At 48.9% G+C, this 17,082-nt stretch overlaps 1 protein-coding gene across 1 annotated transcript in view; it reads left to right on the top strand.

The window, feature by feature from the left end:
* Nucleotides 1-17,082, top strand: part of LOC119445114 (uncharacterized) — a 130,945-nt gene that overhangs the window by 84,910 nt on the left and 28,953 nt on the right. The window contains exons 3-6 of the mRNA XM_037709436.2: nucleotides 9,979-10,215; nucleotides 10,935-11,153; nucleotides 13,076-13,293; nucleotides 15,435-15,628. Coding sequence (XP_037565364.1) covers nucleotides 9,979-10,215; nucleotides 10,935-11,153; nucleotides 13,076-13,293; nucleotides 15,435-15,628 — 868 coding nt within the window. The remainder of the gene's footprint in view (nucleotides 1-9,978; nucleotides 10,216-10,934; nucleotides 11,154-13,075; nucleotides 13,294-15,434; nucleotides 15,629-17,082) is intronic.

Here is a 17,082-nt window from a genome sequence, read left to right as displayed (position 1 = left end):
TAGCGCCAACCTTTTCCTTTCCCTCAAGAACCACTTATCATCATCGGCGCGCGGCGACGATTTCATCTCCATTGACGTCATACGGAACCTCACGGCGACGGCGACGGCGACGCCGACGGCAGAAATCTGCTTTTGAGTGTCCATATAATATATATATATGGTGATTGTAAAGGAGGAAAGAGACGCCTACTTCTGCAGCCCTTAAGGGAGCACGGCACAGAACGCGCGTTTGTTCTCTGCCGTGCGTTCACTCCCCGTGACAGCGCGCGTCCCTCGCGCCCTTTCACTCGCACATACAGCGTTCGGCGGCGCGCGGCGACGATTTCATCTCTATTGACGTCATACGGAACCTCACGGCGACGGCGACGGCGACGGCAACGGCGACGGCGACGCCGACGGCAGAAATCTGCTTTGGAGTGTCCATATAATTGCTATCGCAATAAAAAAACACAAAGCACATCATGTAAAATACTCAAAAATCTGCAGCCACTGCTCCGTTATAGTATGGCACTGTATAATATAAAATGAACAGTCGCCTACAGAACAGCAGCCTACACAAAACGCAAGAGCAAAGATGAAAGTTCTTTCAAGACCACTGGGGTTGTAGCCAATAGTCGCGCTCATGCAACGAAGACACTACTTTAGATAACCTCCGTAGTTTTTCCGGTTACCTAGGCAAATTACTTCGCACCCTCATTTGAGTCTTAATTATTTCGCAAAAAAGTATACATCGTCGTAAAGAAGTTTTGTCCCGCGCATGAGCCTGTTATCGCAGTGCTTCTTTTGTGCGCACTGAGAAAAAGTAGCTGATCATTGTTATTAAAAAAATGTCACAGTTTCGCCCTAAGGGCGAAGCAATGAATGCGATAGCAACACAGCAATGTCATACGAAGTAAGGTGAGCGGCTTTGGTAGCAACAACACGCAGAACTGTTGTCGACGCCATCGGCGTTTTGCCCGCGTTAGCTCAAAATGCGTGCGGCGTTGGTGACTGTTGCTGGAGCCTCTGATATAAATAGGCACTTGGTGCCGCAGCTAAACGTCGCCTCCCTTCCCTCCCCCTCCCCCACGGCCTCTCGCGCGTCCGAAGAAGGCGCGTTTGCTCTACATATATGGTGATTGTAAAGGAGGAAAGAGACGCCTACTTCTGCAGCCCTTAAGCAAGCACGGCGCGGAACGCGCGTTTGTTCTCCGCCGTGCGTTCACTCCCCGTGAAAGAGCGCGTCCCTCGCGCCCTTTCACTCGCACATACAGCGTTCGGCGCGCGGCGACGATTTCATCTCCAAATGACGTCATACGGAACCTCACGGCGACGGCGACGGCGACGGCGACGCCGACGGCAGAAATCTGCTTTTGAGTGTCCATATAATTGCTATCGCAATAAAAATTGTCGCAGTTTCACCCGAAAGGCGAAGCATCAGTTGCGATAGCAAATTAGTAGAGAGCTATACGGAGTAAGGATAGTAGTTTTATCAGCTGTATAAACTTGGACATGCAGCAGCACCAGCAACGCACAGAACTGTTGTCGACGCCGTCGGCGTTTTGCCCGCGTTCGCATCGAACGCGCGCGGCGTTTTTATATAAAAACGCATTTGGTGGCGCGCAGCTAAACGTCGCCTCCCCTCCCTCCCTCCCGTCCCCCCACAGCCTTTCGCGTGACGGAAAAAGTCGCGTCTCTATATATGGAAAGGAGGAAAGAGACGCTTAATTCTGCAACCCTTCAGGGAGCACGGCGCAGAACGCGCGTTTGCTCTCCGACGTGCGTTCGCTCCCTGTGAAAGCGCGCCTCCCTCGCGCCCTTTCACTCGCACATACATCGTCCGTGTAGTTCAAATCCAGCGCTAATGCAGCTCCACTAACTGAAACCTTTTGAAGAGCGAAGCAGTGATGCGTCGGTGTTTTCCTTGTGTTATGTGTTGTGCTCTTCCTGCACAAGTGAGGAGGAATCGAGCGGTTGTGGGGTTGTGGCGCCCTCGCTTGCGCTGCGCTAGTACCAGACTGGCGTTTCGGAAGCGACTTTCCCGAGTTTCTGCTAATTCCCGCATATCCCTGTCTCATAGCCGCATATCCAATGCGGGTACGCGCCAAACGTGATTTTATTATCGTTAATCGTGACGTAACTGACGAGCATGTGATGTTATTGATGTCATGCCCAATTTGTAATTTTAGTCATACATTCGTACCCTTCCATGCCAATTTTGGTATACATACCAAGTGAACGAGACGGGAGTTTTCGGCGGATCTTGCTTTTGTACGTGACCACGACGACATGACATCACATTAGACGCCGACAGCCCGGGCCCCTTAAGTGCTTCGCGCTTAAAAAATGCGCCGACGGCGCAAAGGGTAAAAACAAGTCAGAAAATGCTCGGATTGGCGTCCGATTACACAGGGAAGTTCCTGTAAACAAAGGAAATTAACGGCTTGGAAAAGAAAATTTTGTACATTTCGGTCTGGCTGGGAATCGAGCCCGGCCTCCGATGTGCGAGACGAGCACGCTTCCCCGGTGCTACGGCGGCCCCGCGGTTCTGGCTGACTATACGTGGGCATAGTGCGTGCGTCATTGCACACGTCACGTCGCAGCCATGTGGCTGACTAAAGGTGTGGCTTAGTGCGCGCGTCATTGGGCACGTGACGTAGCAGACAGTGGGGAGGAGGTGGCGGCACTCCCTGAGTGTATCAAATGAGCGCGCTCATGACGTTCCGAGGCCTACAAACGGTGTAATACTTTCGCATTCCCCACACGTAAGCAGTCTCAAGTGTCTGCGCCGAATTACTTTTTTTTAGGGTCTCGGAGATGTACGAGCGAATAGACAAGCTGTGGTGTTTCTCAACTAAGGACATGTTTGAACCGAGCAACGAGCGATGGAGCGAGGAGACGTACACAGCCACCAGCGATGTGCATGTCTTTCGTACGTTAGTTCCGTGTTTTTTCACGCGCTGGTATTTGAATATGACGAAAAAAATTACAGTTGTATCGTTCTAAAAACGGGGAGAACAGCGGTGTGAATTAAAGGGCAAGCAGGGGATAGTCGATGTTGTAGTTGAAGTTAGGAGACAGAAGTGGAGTTCCGTCAGGTCGTGCAATGCATAGGGCGGGCAACCGTTGGTCTATTAATTACAGAATTGGTGCCACGAGAAGGGAAGCTCAGTCGACGAAGGCTGAGAATTGTGGTGTGTTCTTGCAGCCGTTGGATTAAGTGCAGTTGACACAAGACAGGGGGTGATCCGTGGTAGAAGCTTTTGTACTGCAGTGAGCATAATATAGAATGACGGCGATGACTCGCGACTAAACGACAACGCTTGTAAACAAAGAGGCACAGTGTGGGTAAAATCGGCTGACGTTGACACTTTTTCCGTATTCGCGTGTCAATGCTCTTATTATTATTTGCCAAGTGACTTCTGAAAAATGCACGACACGTACGTATTAATCGTGTCTTCTAAGAAAATTCTCGCCGGTCGAACTTGTCAATTGTTTTTCTCTTGCCTATATAGTAAATGCGACGGCAACAGTACAACACAATAGAACTTTATTTTTCCACCACAAACGCGAAAGAGGCAGTGGGTAAAAGCTGCCCCTAAGAGCAGCTTGACAGGAGCCCACAGACCCCTCAGGGCAATGCAATCGGCGTTAGCAGCAAACGCGAGACACTCCACTAAATGTGGAAACCCATATCAGCCAAATATGGCAAGAAAATAAAAAGAGAGAAAAAAAAATGTCACAGTTTCGCCCTAAGGGCGAAGCAATGAATGCGATAGCAACACAGCAATGTCATACGAAGTAAGGTGAGCGGCTTTGGTAGCAATATGAATTGTAGTAAACATGAGCTGATTAAGTAAGGAGGTGTGCTGCGGCGTAAGTAGACCGACATGACGAGAGACTCGATGACCACGAGAAGGCGCGTGTGAAACGGTGGTGTTGATGAGAAGCGCTTCCCGTGGGCAGCGCGTGCGAAGGGACACATCTGTAGCGCTGCACTGCCGATCCGGGCAGCATTGCATGTGTAGCGTGCGTTGGAAAATGTGGCCCGACTATTACTAACTGAATGAACAAGCGTGGTGTGAGCGCGCACAAACAAACATGAATAGTTCACACTGAATGACTGCAGACAACGACCGTCAAAACTCTGGCAGCAAGCGGATACGCCGCAGCGGCGAACGTACGTGCGGTCTATCGCTTCAACGGAAACTGAGCGCATAAAGTTCAGAGCCGTGTGGAGATAAGAGACGGTGCGAGCGAGCGACGATCGCGGTTGTTGGCAGCGTAGAAGTGCGCCCCCCCCCCCCCCCGCTCCCTCCGGCGCTGGCTTACCGCTTCCTTGCTTGCGCGTGGGAGATTGAGTGCGTTCGCTCTCCGTGATAGCGCGCGTCCCCGCACGCTTCCGCTGGGGCATACGGCGCGCGGCGAAGATTTTATCTATACGGAACCTCACGGCGACGCCGACGGCGACGGCGACGCCGACGGCAGAAATCCGGTTGAAGTGTCCATATAATTGCTATCGCAATAAAAGCTTTACAACATGCGTGGATTTACGCCAAAACTCACGTCCATCGAAAGAAGTAAATGTAACGTGGCGGTTCGTTACCCGAATGGAAATGATTTATATACGCAGAGAAAAATTAATTCCAAGGTCTCGTTGTCTGGTTCTTCAAATATCGATTCCAGTTCTATTCCATTCATTCAAAAGTGTATAGGCAGTGTATTTGCCAACAACGCCGCCACATCTCCGTGACGTCACGTTTCTGCGGCTTGTTTATACGTTTTCCCGGGATACAGAAGCACGTACCTGGGAACAGGTAGCTTCGATGACGATGTCGCGTGACCACGCAACGCTCTAATAGCGTTCTTGTGTTGCCCGACATTTGCTTTCTTACCAAGAGATAAGATACAAAAATGCATTCGTAGCGACCGTGTCGCAGCGGACACGTTTGTGCCAGCGTGTCAGCAAAATAACGTCGGTCATTGGAACTGAAGTTTTACGCGCTTGGGTTCAACACAGAGTAACCCACGATGCTGTTCGCATCTTTAGCGTTTTCAATAGATTTCGGGCGTGAATGCTATATAACTCTCTCACGTGCTGATATTACGAGATTATTCTCTTAATATTCTATTATAGTTTTGAAACTCTCTCTCATACGCCAGAATTGTTTCGTATGCCAAAACGCTGAAACTTTCTAAGAGAAAGTTATGCTATACGCTGAAGCTGTTTAATACAGCTTTAGCATAATGTCGACGTCTAATACGTCTGGGCTATACTAAATCCATTGTCGCTACGCCATGTATATGTACGGGTTAGAGAGTTCTCAGACAGGCAGACAGACAGACAGACAGGCAATGAACTTTTATTGAGGTCCTGAGGTACTAGCCGGCGGAGACCCGTTCGGGCCCCCGGCTCGCCGCTGGCTGCTCACATGTCGGAATCGGGAGGCCAAGCCTCTCCGCTCATTCACGGGCCCTCTGGACGGCCATGGACTGGAGCTTGAGTTCCGTACTAGAGATGGCCTCGTCCCAGTTCTCAGATATTTTAGATTTAAAGCGTTAGAGTATTCTCAAATGTGCTAGTATTCAAAAGCTATTTATTATAATTTTCAAAATATCTAAATGTTATAAATCTCTGGTATGCTAATATTGCTAAATCATTTTTAGATAAAGCTTTAGCAAATGCTAAAGTTCGGTAGTATAGAGAGTGCTAAAAGAGCTCACAGAGAATGCTAAAACTCTGCATCATTTTACCATTAGCGTATAGCCTAAACGTCCAGTACGTGTTGGCTAAGCTGATTCAGTTGTCGCGGCGCCTAGTATACTGGTTAGAGAGTTCAGATACATTTTATAGAGCCTTATCATGTTATATCTCCCTAATGAGCTAATATTCTATAGTTACTTATTAGAATTCCAAAGCTTTCCAGTTATCAGAATTTCAGAACTATCCTGCATGCTAATGAGCTAAAACGCTCCTGGATAGAGTTATAGCGAATGTTGAAGTTTTGCATTGTAGACGGGGCTAAAAGTGCGCGCAGAGAGTGCTAAAAATCTACATTGGAAAGCGTTTGCAAAGCTTAGAGTCTAGAACGTGTCGGCAATGCTAAACCAACTGTCGAAACGCCAGACGATGGTGACCGTGGAACGCGCCCGCGAGCAGAAGAAGCACGCAATACAGGGCCGAGCACGAAGACAGGAAGACGCCGACAGCGAAGTATAAATAGCCTGAACGCAGGACTCCTTTCACTACTGCATTTGCAATCAAACACTCGCGAGGCTTAATTACACTGCGTGCAGGGACACCTCGGGCCATTATATTGCATCCTGCAACGTGCACTATGCATCTCTGCTCGGCAATCCTGGGCGGGTGCTAGCTACGCCTTTAAGAGGATGTTCGCGGAGCGACTAACAGACGCTTAAATGCGCGTTCTGGGTAATGCGAGACGGAGATAAATACATCAGTGCTGTGATGCGGCATTCGGGATTCCTGGGGGGAAAAGAAGAAGGGGGGGGGGGGGGGGGACTAGCGACGACTGACTCTGTCAGCGCTAGAAGCCGCTAGTCTATAGACCAGCGGCTCCAACTTTGTTCGACTCTGTAGTAGCGCGTACAGCTGTACGTGCAACAAAGTCTTGGATTTTTTTTTTGTCCTCCCATGTCTGGTTTACATCAGAAGTGCAGTGATGCCTGGCTTACACGGATACCGGTATATAGACAGAGGCACACTGTGAACGGTTAGGGCCTGCAACAGAACTACAACTACGGCAGAAAACAAAACTGCCTTTATATTTATGACATAACATATGTTATGACGCAACGGAAGAAAAATCTCGTTTAATTGGTTGTATTGATTGCTGTTCATTGAAGAAGGAAAAAAACGATAAAAACGGGACATTTGGTCATTCCGACTGAGTCAATTCGGGACTCGGAACTTTTTACTCCAAAGTTTGGACTGTCCCTCTAAATTCGGGGCGGTTGGCAACCAATCCAACCAACATGGCGGCCAATCGAAGTCCGTTATTATTACCACGAGAAATTATCTCTCTTCTCGCACTCCTTTGTGGTCTCTTCCCTTTATCCATGACGATAGCAACGTCTTGTCGGTACAATGCCAATGGCTTGTAAAAATTTATAATTAAGCAATGACCGTGGTTCTTACAGTGTATTGTAACGTTAAAAAAAACAGAAAACATGAGAAACCTCCTGCGCCTAGAGAGGGCTTTAGGTTAACGTCCTTTATACCCTCCGCGTGTAACGGTACATTGAAGCCTCCATGTACGTCGTCGCGGAGGAGCATCGAGCCGAGCCCCCTCTTTAAGGGCTACAGTCTCTCGCTCATTATGCCAACAACAGCACGCGTCCCCGTTCATTTCCGTCGCTGCGGCCCTGCGCGCCGGAGAGTCGCCTTCTCGGCATGACCTTCGTGTGTGTCTCCGGACTCGAAGGGCTGCTCGCTTCTCATTTCGTCGTCTTCCGCGCACCGCCCACGGACAATCACGCCACCCGGAGCGTGCCGAGCGCGCGCATGCAACAGCGTCCCGAGCAACAAGGGCGCTTTTGTCTTTGCTCGGAGGAGGCCATTCATCTTGGATCTAACAAAGGATAATACACGTACACAACGCATGCGCATAATGTATATCCTTTTTCGTGTGCTCACGCACGCGGCGCTCTCCCGTTATGAAGTCATTTTTGAAGAAATTGCGGTCACTGGACCAAGTCAAGGTGAAAATAACACAGAGACGTTTCGGGACCCGTACGGGTTCCTCGATCCCGCTAAAAGCGGGCAAGAGCCGCAAGTCGTTTTTATGCCAAAATGTGACGTAGAGAACGGGTGTAGTTGGCAGGCAGATTTCCATCGGTCCTGTTAATACTGTTGTCCGTAGTTTGAATAAATAAAGATTCTAACAAGAGTCGCGTCATCGGATTCTTCTTCTTAGCTATTATAGCAGCGTTTTCCCAATCGATGCGGTGACTGCGATTGTCAGCGTGTTCGGCAAGGGCGTTCGAGGCTTTTTTTTCTTGTTGGATACGTCATACAATTTCCTATACATTTACTACGACATACAATTTACTACAGAATATGAGGGTGACAATAGCCTCCCCTTCCTTGACGTCCTCGTGCGGCGAACGGGACTCTCATTTGTCGTGCACAGGAAGGCGACTCATACCGGCTGGTACTTAAACTTCAGTTCATGTCACCCGGCTTGCCACAAGCAATCCGTCGTCTCATCTCTCGTGACGCGGGCCACACGCATCTGCTCAAGTGACGACTAAATGCAGAACGAACTGAACACAATTCGTCACGAATTATCCAGGAACAGGTACCCCAAGGAGTTTATTAACAAAATGGAAGCTCGTGTCCTCCATCCCAAGCCGTCTCAAGGCAAGTCGTTCACGAAACGCGCTGGCGTCCCATATGTGCCCGGCGTCAGCGAAGCTCTTAGCCGCGTATTCTCAAGATACGATCTTAGAATGGCACACATGCCATCCAACAAGCTGAGAAATCAGCTTGTTAATGTAAAGGATCGGCTTGAAAGCAAGAATTACCCCGGTGTTGTCTACAAGGTACCATGCGCAGACTGCAGCTGCAGTTACATCAGCGAAACCGGCAAATTCACAAGAAGATTAAAGGAGCACCAAAGGGTCGTCTCCAACAAGAAAAAAAGCCTCGAACAACCGTGCCGAACACGCCGACAATCGCAGTCACCGCATCGATTGGTCAAACGCTGCTATAGTAGCCAAGGAAAAGCATCCGATGACGCGACTCTTGTTAGAATATTTATTTATTCAAACTACGGACAACAGTATAAACAGGAGTGATGGAAATCTGCCTGCCAACTACGCCCGTTCTCTACGTCACATTTTGGCATAAAAACGACTGGCGGCTCTTGCCCGCTTTTAGTGTGATCAAGGAACCCGTACGAGGTCCGAAACGTCTCTGTGTTATTGTCACCTTGACTTGGTCAGTGACCGCAATTTCTTCATCATCATGTTACCTCACCAGACGAACTTTCCTCGAACTCTTGACTAAAAGTCATTTTTCATCGTGCAGTGAGCCGACGCAGGCTATATAATAAGCTGATATCCTCGATGCATCTTAACAATCCCGTGCACTGCAGTCGAAGGCCCCCCAGTTCGGGTTAATTCAATGAAGATAAAGGGAGCGAACACACTTATGTGTTTTGTACTTCGGTCGCCACGCTGCGATTGTCCCTGAAAGCTTTACACCGAAGTGCATTTGGAGTAAATGTATTATCTTTGCTAAAAGACGCGCTAAAGTGAAACAATGTCATTTAGCTGTTAGTCAAGCCAACTTGAGAGGATGAGTCATTGAGTGAGTGTGAGTACCTGAGTGGGTGGGGCAAGCGAACCCCCCACCAGTTCATTCGCAAGTGTTAAACATGCGTGACCGGCGCAGCGCAACGATATAACCGGCATTCGTCACTCCAGAGCGTTCACCGACTTTAGACGCTTCAGGAGAGACGAACATGGCAAGGACCTCCAGTCCTTCAATAACGACTAGAGATGCTTGTTTGTTGAAGATCTAGCAGTATTTATTCGTGAAGGCCCCTTGTTCATTGAGGTCAAGTGTTTAACGTCCCTAGAAGAACCGTGTTCCTCGTTGTAGAACTAGATATCTTTATTAAAAAGCAAGGACAAGGACTTTCATGTTCGGAAACAAAAAAGTACTAATGGTCCTCCTTTTGTATTAGAGACTTGAGGTCTCTACTACTTAAGGTCACTTGTTTGTTGATGTCTATTCTTTGAGGTCCCGTGTTCCTCGTAGTAGGACTAGATGCTCTTGTTACAGAGAACAGTAACAAGGACCTCTAATACTTGAACAATCCCTCTATAGTCATGTTACTATGTTCTTGTTGTTGCTGCTGATACTGTTCGCGCTAAATACATCTAATGAATTCGTACAGACTTAAGCCGGCTCGCCAAATGCTTCGGCGCATGTAATACGCATCAAGCACTGAGCGCGTACGTCGTGCGCAGGTGGCGTCTCCGGACTGGGCCGAGCTCCGGCAGCGCGTGCAGTGGCTGTGGCCCGTGCACGCGTACGGTCTGGCCTGCCTCTTTCTCGGCCTGGCCGTCACCGCCTTCCTGACGGCGCTCGGCCTGCGCGCCAGGTTGTCGGCGAGGCCGCACCTCTCCACGCTCAACGTCTTCCTGCTGGTGCTCGGCCTCACGCGCTGCTTGTGCCTGTTCCTCGACCCGTACGGTTCCAGGCAGGTGAGTCGGATGACTATATATCTCGACAACCGCACCTCGTCGACTTTTCAGTCCCTTCTCACACGTTTTCATCCGCGACTGGCACTCTATGCAAAAGTAAATGGTCAATAGGTCATTGGCCACTGCTAAAGCGCTCCTAAACAGTTCCACCTTGCCAAGTTCCATACGATAAAGTATTCTGGTATAAAACTACGTTTTTATCAATGTTTTTACCCAGCACTTTGCCTTGTATTTTCCAGTCCTGCCTAGTGGTGACAAAAAAACAAAAACAAAACAAAAAGAAAACGAACACTGATGTTCGCGCGAACCCTCTGCGTATTCAACGTAGCGCCATTTCACTTCGGCGAGCTGAACATTGCTACACACGGTTTGCTATTTTACGGAAGCGTGATTTACTAATGCAGCTTAACTTTATAGTATTATTTTGTGTCCCTTTAGCCATAAGTTTTTTAGGGTGTGTAATAAACATAACACATATAAGTGACGCTCGATTGCGTACTATTGTGTATACAGATTCATATCGGTGGACCACCCTTTATACCAGTCCATGACCGTCCTTCTAAGAGGGCTTATTCCTGGGACTTTCCGGGACCTCGTTCTGTGAAACTACTGCGCACTGTCATCATGTAATTGTATTTTTGTTACTAATGTAATAATGTGCTAAAGCGCGCAATTACAAAGAAACCCATTGTTGCGGTCGTCGGGCGGTGATTTCGCAGCTGATGCCTAGCGTGATGTTGGCCATGCTGTGGGACCTGGCCTTCCCGTGCCTGCTGTCGGCCTTCTCGCTGCTCCAGCTGGCCTTCGTGCAGCTCACGCAGGCCAAGCCCAGTCCCGCACGCGTCGGAGACGAGACGTGCGTTTCGCTCGTCGTCGTCTTCCACTTCTGCCTCGCCATCGCCTCGGACCTCTTCTGGGCCATGCAGAACTCGTTCAGGGTCAGCAGTGAAAACCCTCTTCTACATAGTACATAGCCAAGCGCCGGGTGAAGTCCTGTCTCTTCCTCGTACAATGAATGCCGACGACGCAGTGACTGACGTGGATTGGGTTGATAACAGACTGACCCAAATGAGGATACGTTACGTTACGGTGCATGTTCGCGATCGATGAGCTGTGCAGTTTATATCGTGAAACCTGGTTCCAAGGTCAAGGCGTAGTTACGCCGAAGGAACTAAAACACGTGTCCCGGGAATTGAATAAAGCGCCGTAGGCACGTCCGCAAAAGGGACGGCTGTGAACACATTTCTGGCAAATCAGTTCTCCAGAATCCCACAAGGTGGAAGAAAGTTCACGAAAGGAAAAAAATAGCATCGTGCTACGGTCGGGTGTATGACATCTTCCCTCTTTCATGAACGTATTTCTGTAATACAAGTTTACTTAGGCAGCCTACAGAAAGCATACGTGCGCGTTTTTTCTCCGAAGTATATACCGATGGTCTCAAGAGAGCCCGCGGACTTGTGGCCTTGCACTTTTGTAGACTAATGTCTAACGACTTTCTGCGAACGCACTAGTAAGAACTAAGTAATCAGCCACAATTGATGAAAGTAATATACTAGCGACTTCTGTCCGTATACACAGCTTTATGCAGTCAGAAGAGGACGTTTGCAAGAAGGTAAAGCAGTCTGCAAGAAGCCTATAGTACCCGCCGTGTTACCGCAGTGGCTATAACATTGCACTGCCGAGCTCAAAGTAGCAGGTCCGATACCGACTGCGGCGGTCCGCATTTTTATAGGGGGAAATGCAAAAATGCTCATGCGCTTAGATTTAGCTGCACGTTCAATAACCCCAGGTGGTCAAAATCAATCCGGAGTTACCCACTATACGTCGCGACTCATAATCAGACCGCGATTCTGGCACGCAAAACTGCAGAACTTAATTAATTAAAATTTTAAGCCTACAGACAATCTACAGACCATCCACATTTGACTTATAAAAGTTAAAGTAAGCCGTTGTTGAGCTCTTGCGCCAACATATTGGTCTCGGTTTCACCAGTTCGTCCGGACGCTGTCGTTGACCGTGCAGGGTCGCTACTATCAATACTGTCAAATTGCGCCAGGTCGTGACATTCCTCCATGTTTCAGTTTCGAGCCAATCACAGCGCGTATTGCCGCCTCATGAACCAATCAGAGCTGACAAGATGGCGAGCCCGACATATATGGCGGAAGTTGGCTCTATCCAGGAGGGCATGGAGTTTCCTACAAAATTTACCAGAGGAAACTCTGTCGCTGTGAGCGTTCAGGCACCGTGGGAATGATGGTTAGAACGTGGATCTGAGTAATATTTGTGCTTGCGGCTTCAGATGTTCTTGCTACGTGCGCGTGTGATCCACTACCGCTGCTGCTCTGCTGATTAACTCAGACAAGTTTAGGGTGATAACGATACCAACGTTACATTGGATCCGCGGATATTTTTGTTTTCAGTGCCTGTTTTAGTAGAACACCATTAACGTTGTAAATAGGTGATAACCGTTGCATAAACTGAATGTGGCGGTGGGGACCTTTGTCAGGCATGTACGCCTTTAGTCCTCACTTCCCCCTTGTACATCGCATTGTTACGTTTATACCACAATATTTGTCGAAAATGATCAATTTGCAAAAACACAAAGTCGTTTTAAGCCAGAAGACAAGTTTAGGCAAATCCATGTGCTAGCCATTTTCATGGTAGCTGAATCACCCTACTTACAGCTCCTGCAGGCACTAGCCCCGGGAGTTCCCTCTGTTAGTTGTAGGATAGCTACGTATAGGTTAGCGCAAGATAGATGTGCTTGGGTTAGTGTAGGGTAGATATAGTCCCGGATAGCGCCCGATGCAGATGACGACGACCGATAGACGTTTTACATATCGATTGGCGTGCGCCGCAGGTGGTGTGGCTGTTCACCCAGCTCTCGTTCACTGCCTGGGGTCTGTTCCTGTGCTCGACGTGCGTCTGCTCCTGCCTGCGGCTGCAGCAGTCCATCTCCCAGCTGCCCATGTTGCTATTCCTGCCTCCACAAGGTCCCGGGGACGCCGCCACGGAGGTCGCAGCATCTTCGGCCTGCTATGACAACAAAGGCATCATGGCTCTGGGAACACTAGAAAGGTCGGTGCACGGCTCCGAAGAACTGCTCCATAGAATTTCCAATGTTTAAGCTATGGACACAGTAAATGTGCAGAACATAGCTTAAAGGGTCCCTAAAACGGTTCGGATAAATTTTTTAGACGCGTAGGGTACAGCTACAGTAAAGCATTCACATCACAATTTAAGTGAAGCGTCTCATATTAAGAGGGCTACAAACGATTACAAGTTATCCTCCTCCCTAGCCATGCATTTCCTCCTCAACTCGTTCGCCTAGTGATCGGGGCTAAGCTCCGCCTTCGCTGGCTCTACGTCATCTTGTGACGTGTTGTCGTCTACTTCCGGTTGTCTTGGAGCCAGCGCGCGAAAGCTCTCCAACCTCTCCGCTAGCCGCCCGGCCGTCGATCCCCAGTGAGAGCGATCAAGCAGCGTGCGTTCCGAACATTCTGTCGCAGCGCCGAGCGTGTCCGGTATGCCGGTAACCACAGGCGAGCTGGGCGTTTTGACGGATAGGCAGAGGCGTAAACTAAAGCCCCTCCATACCGCTGTGATGAAGGAGCTTCGTAGACGTACGTGAGCGGCCGGATCGGCATGCATGGTCCAGCCATCTGGTGGCGCAGAGTTTAACCAGCCAAATACAGAGCTAATATTCCTGTAACCAAGTGTAAAACATTTTAAACATATAAAAAGACAACGTGTTCAACATTACGCTCCTGCCGGAAATTTGAGCCAGCAGCAAAGTAGAGACAACTTGCGTTGCTGCTATATTAGCTGTGTGTTTGGTTGAGCTTTGTGCCGCCAGGTGGCTGCACCGTGCAAGCAGTTCATGTTTGAACCTCCGTTCATCACGCTAAAACGTGGTGAAACGGCCAGTACACTTGCGCTTGCGTTTACCTGAATACCGGACACGCTAAACTCTGTTGTGGCAATCCTTCGACGTGAAGTGACGGCCGCAAACGCGTAGATGCTGGCGCGGTTTGGATACCGACAGTCCGATGCGCTGCAGCCACTCCACTCGTCTGCTGCCTTGCAGCGGGGCTCGATGGCGCAGCTTGACATATGTCGCCGATCGCTACGTTTGCAGCCCACAATGCAACAAGGGCGAACCATGGTGCTCGCGAAAAGAAAGAACAAGACCAACACTGACCGCGCAGCTCTCGTCAACACGGAGCACGTTTTAACACAAGCAGACGACACTTGCTGTGGGCCGGAAGTGCTTTTAGTGTAGTGATATATTGTCCTTGTGCATTCTCTTTCTGTTACTTTCTTTTTATAGAAACAAATTTAACAACATCTAAACTATTAAGAACAACACTTGTTCACCATAATGTTGGAAAAATTATTGATGACGCTCCCTAGGCAGCCAATCGGGTAGCTGGCCCTACTGCCGTGTTATGGTCAAATCGCGTCACTTGGTCACAAAACTCAGCCGATTGGCGCACTGCGATCGATAGCGATGTACCTTTTTAAAATCTTATAATAAATTACACGCTTTACGTGGAGCGCTTAGATGCGTCAATTAATGATCCTAAGGACGTGCTCTAACGACTCAGTACGTCTGTACAAAATCATCAAAATCGTTTCAGGGTCCCTTTAATCAATCACCGAAGCTCTGTTCCGCACATACCCAAACTACTTCCAGTTGGTGCACGATTGCGTGATATTTTCCTGAAAACAAACTTAGCCGCGAGTCGGCGCTTCTTTTTTCCCTTTTCTTGTATCTCTCACATTCTGTAGGAGCTGCAGTTCAGCAGTGAATCATCTATGCCACCTCACCCAGCTTTCAGCTTTGTTACAATATACGGATCAAACTTATCTTCATAAAAGAGTAAAAAAATCCACAGGGTCTCTTTTGTTATCCCTAAGACGACTTGAAGGCGAAAGCCCAAGTGCCGATGCATGAAATACGGACGCATGACGTACACATCCCCCTTAATTCGCTTAGTCTACTTCGCTTAGCCATCCCTCTTAATTCGCTTACTCATCCTCTTAATTCGTTTAGTCATCCCCTCGTCGACGCGTTTTCGCTCAAGGACTTTGGCGGCCGACTGAACGATGAGACATATAAGGCTTTCGCCTTTAATAAAGACAAAAGTTGAATCTTTCAAAAGCCGACGCAGTCCCTCAAAAGACGGCGTGCTGGGCTGTTCCGCGCACTCTACCAGGTCCGGCAGTGGCGGTGCCGGCCGCTCTATGACCCGGAGCTACACGGCCAGCGGTGTCCCCATGCGCGGGGCCTGGGAGGCGCTGGCGCCCAGGATCCGGGTCACGGACGAGCACCAGCGCACCGTCAGCCTAAGCAGTGCGCAGGGCGCCGGGGGAGGACCCTCGTCGCCTTCCAACGGGCACAGGACCGCCAGTGAGTCGCTTCAAATGCCCCACAGACGAAAAAAAACCCACAGGGTCTCTTATGTTATCCCTAAGACGACTTTAGTGCCAAAGGTCCCTCTTAATTCCAAAGGTCGAGTGTTCGACTCCCATCCAAGGTCGTGGGTCCGAGTGCCTTAATTAACTATATCTTAATTAAATGGGCCTTAATTAACTCAGCCTCCGTTAACACCCGGTTCGACCACCCACCAAAGTATGCTAAATAAATAGATAAAAGGTCGAGGGTTCGTAGCCTTTTTGTACCTTTCGTGTCGCCGACGCGGTTTCGCTCAAGGTCGATTGACTAATGAGACATATAAGGCTTTCGCCTCAATAAGAAAAAGACAGGAAGGCATTGTCGAATTATTCGGACGTGTTCCTGGCGTCACGACACGAATTTCTGCCGTGAGCGAAATTTCTGTCGAGCCAGCCGGAGCGAGTGAGCCATAATGCCCTGCTCCCACGTGACCACCTTCTCCGTCGTGACGACATGACACGTGCAACTCCTGGGAAACGAATCTGAGATAACGTAAGGGGTCAACCTAGTGTCGACGCCAAAGAAGACAAGGTCGACGTACATTGTGATTCAAATATTGATTCTATGATTAAATGTTCATTATACATATTTATTCTGTATCTTTTTCATGTTCGTTATTCACTCACGTCGCATCCACCTTGTCGTCTATGGCGTCGAAACTTGGTTGGTCTCTTTGCTTTCTTTTTTTTTTTTCGTCCAAAAGGCCACGTGGGCCGATCCCGGAGTATTGTGCAGTCTATGGCCCAATGCTGCTAATGTTCTACTGTATCGGCGCTAATTACGCCCGTATCGTTATTTTACCAATTCAGCGACTAATTTTCGCTTGTGGCACCGGCGAAGTCACCTTCCAGGCATCCCTGCCTCGCGCGAGCCTTGCTTACTTAGTCTAAGCAAAGTCGTTCCCTTTCCCGAAAGTGTTTCGTACGATGGCTTTGCCTCAACACATTTATATCTACGGCGGTGCACCCTTTACAGGCGTATAGTGCAAAGTGTTTAATTTTCGACTGTACTGGCGCTAATTACGCTCGTACCCTTAATTTTACCTACTCTGCGACTAATTGTGGTACCATTGCGACTCGCTACGATGCTATGGAGGCACGAGGGGGCCGTTTATTGCCGGCACTGGTCGTTGCTGGCACCCAAATTCCGGATACGTCAAACCCCTGTGAAGTCAGCTAAGACCTTATCTTCAATATTGCCACATAAAAAAAGCTAGCTGTGAAGCTCGGCAGTATTTCTTCTGGGATTTCGAGGACCTTCATTTAAAGCAAAAAAAAAGACAATACGTTTGAATTTGTTACCTCACTACTCCTTTAAAATACGGACGTGTCATTTCTTTTTCTAGCGACGCCAAGAATAATTGATGTTGATTGCCCGCTTGTCCATGTCTCAACACTCCTGCTGCTCCT

The sequence above is a fragment of the Dermacentor silvarum genome, chromosome 3 (genome assembly GCF_013339745.2).
Source record: "Dermacentor silvarum isolate Dsil-2018 chromosome 3, BIME_Dsil_1.4, whole genome shotgun sequence".
NCBI classification, from domain to species: domain Eukaryota; kingdom Metazoa; phylum Arthropoda; class Arachnida; order Ixodida; family Ixodidae; genus Dermacentor; species Dermacentor silvarum.
The sequence above is the reverse complement of the archived record's forward strand: the minus strand, read 5'-3'. Positions and strand labels throughout refer to the sequence as shown.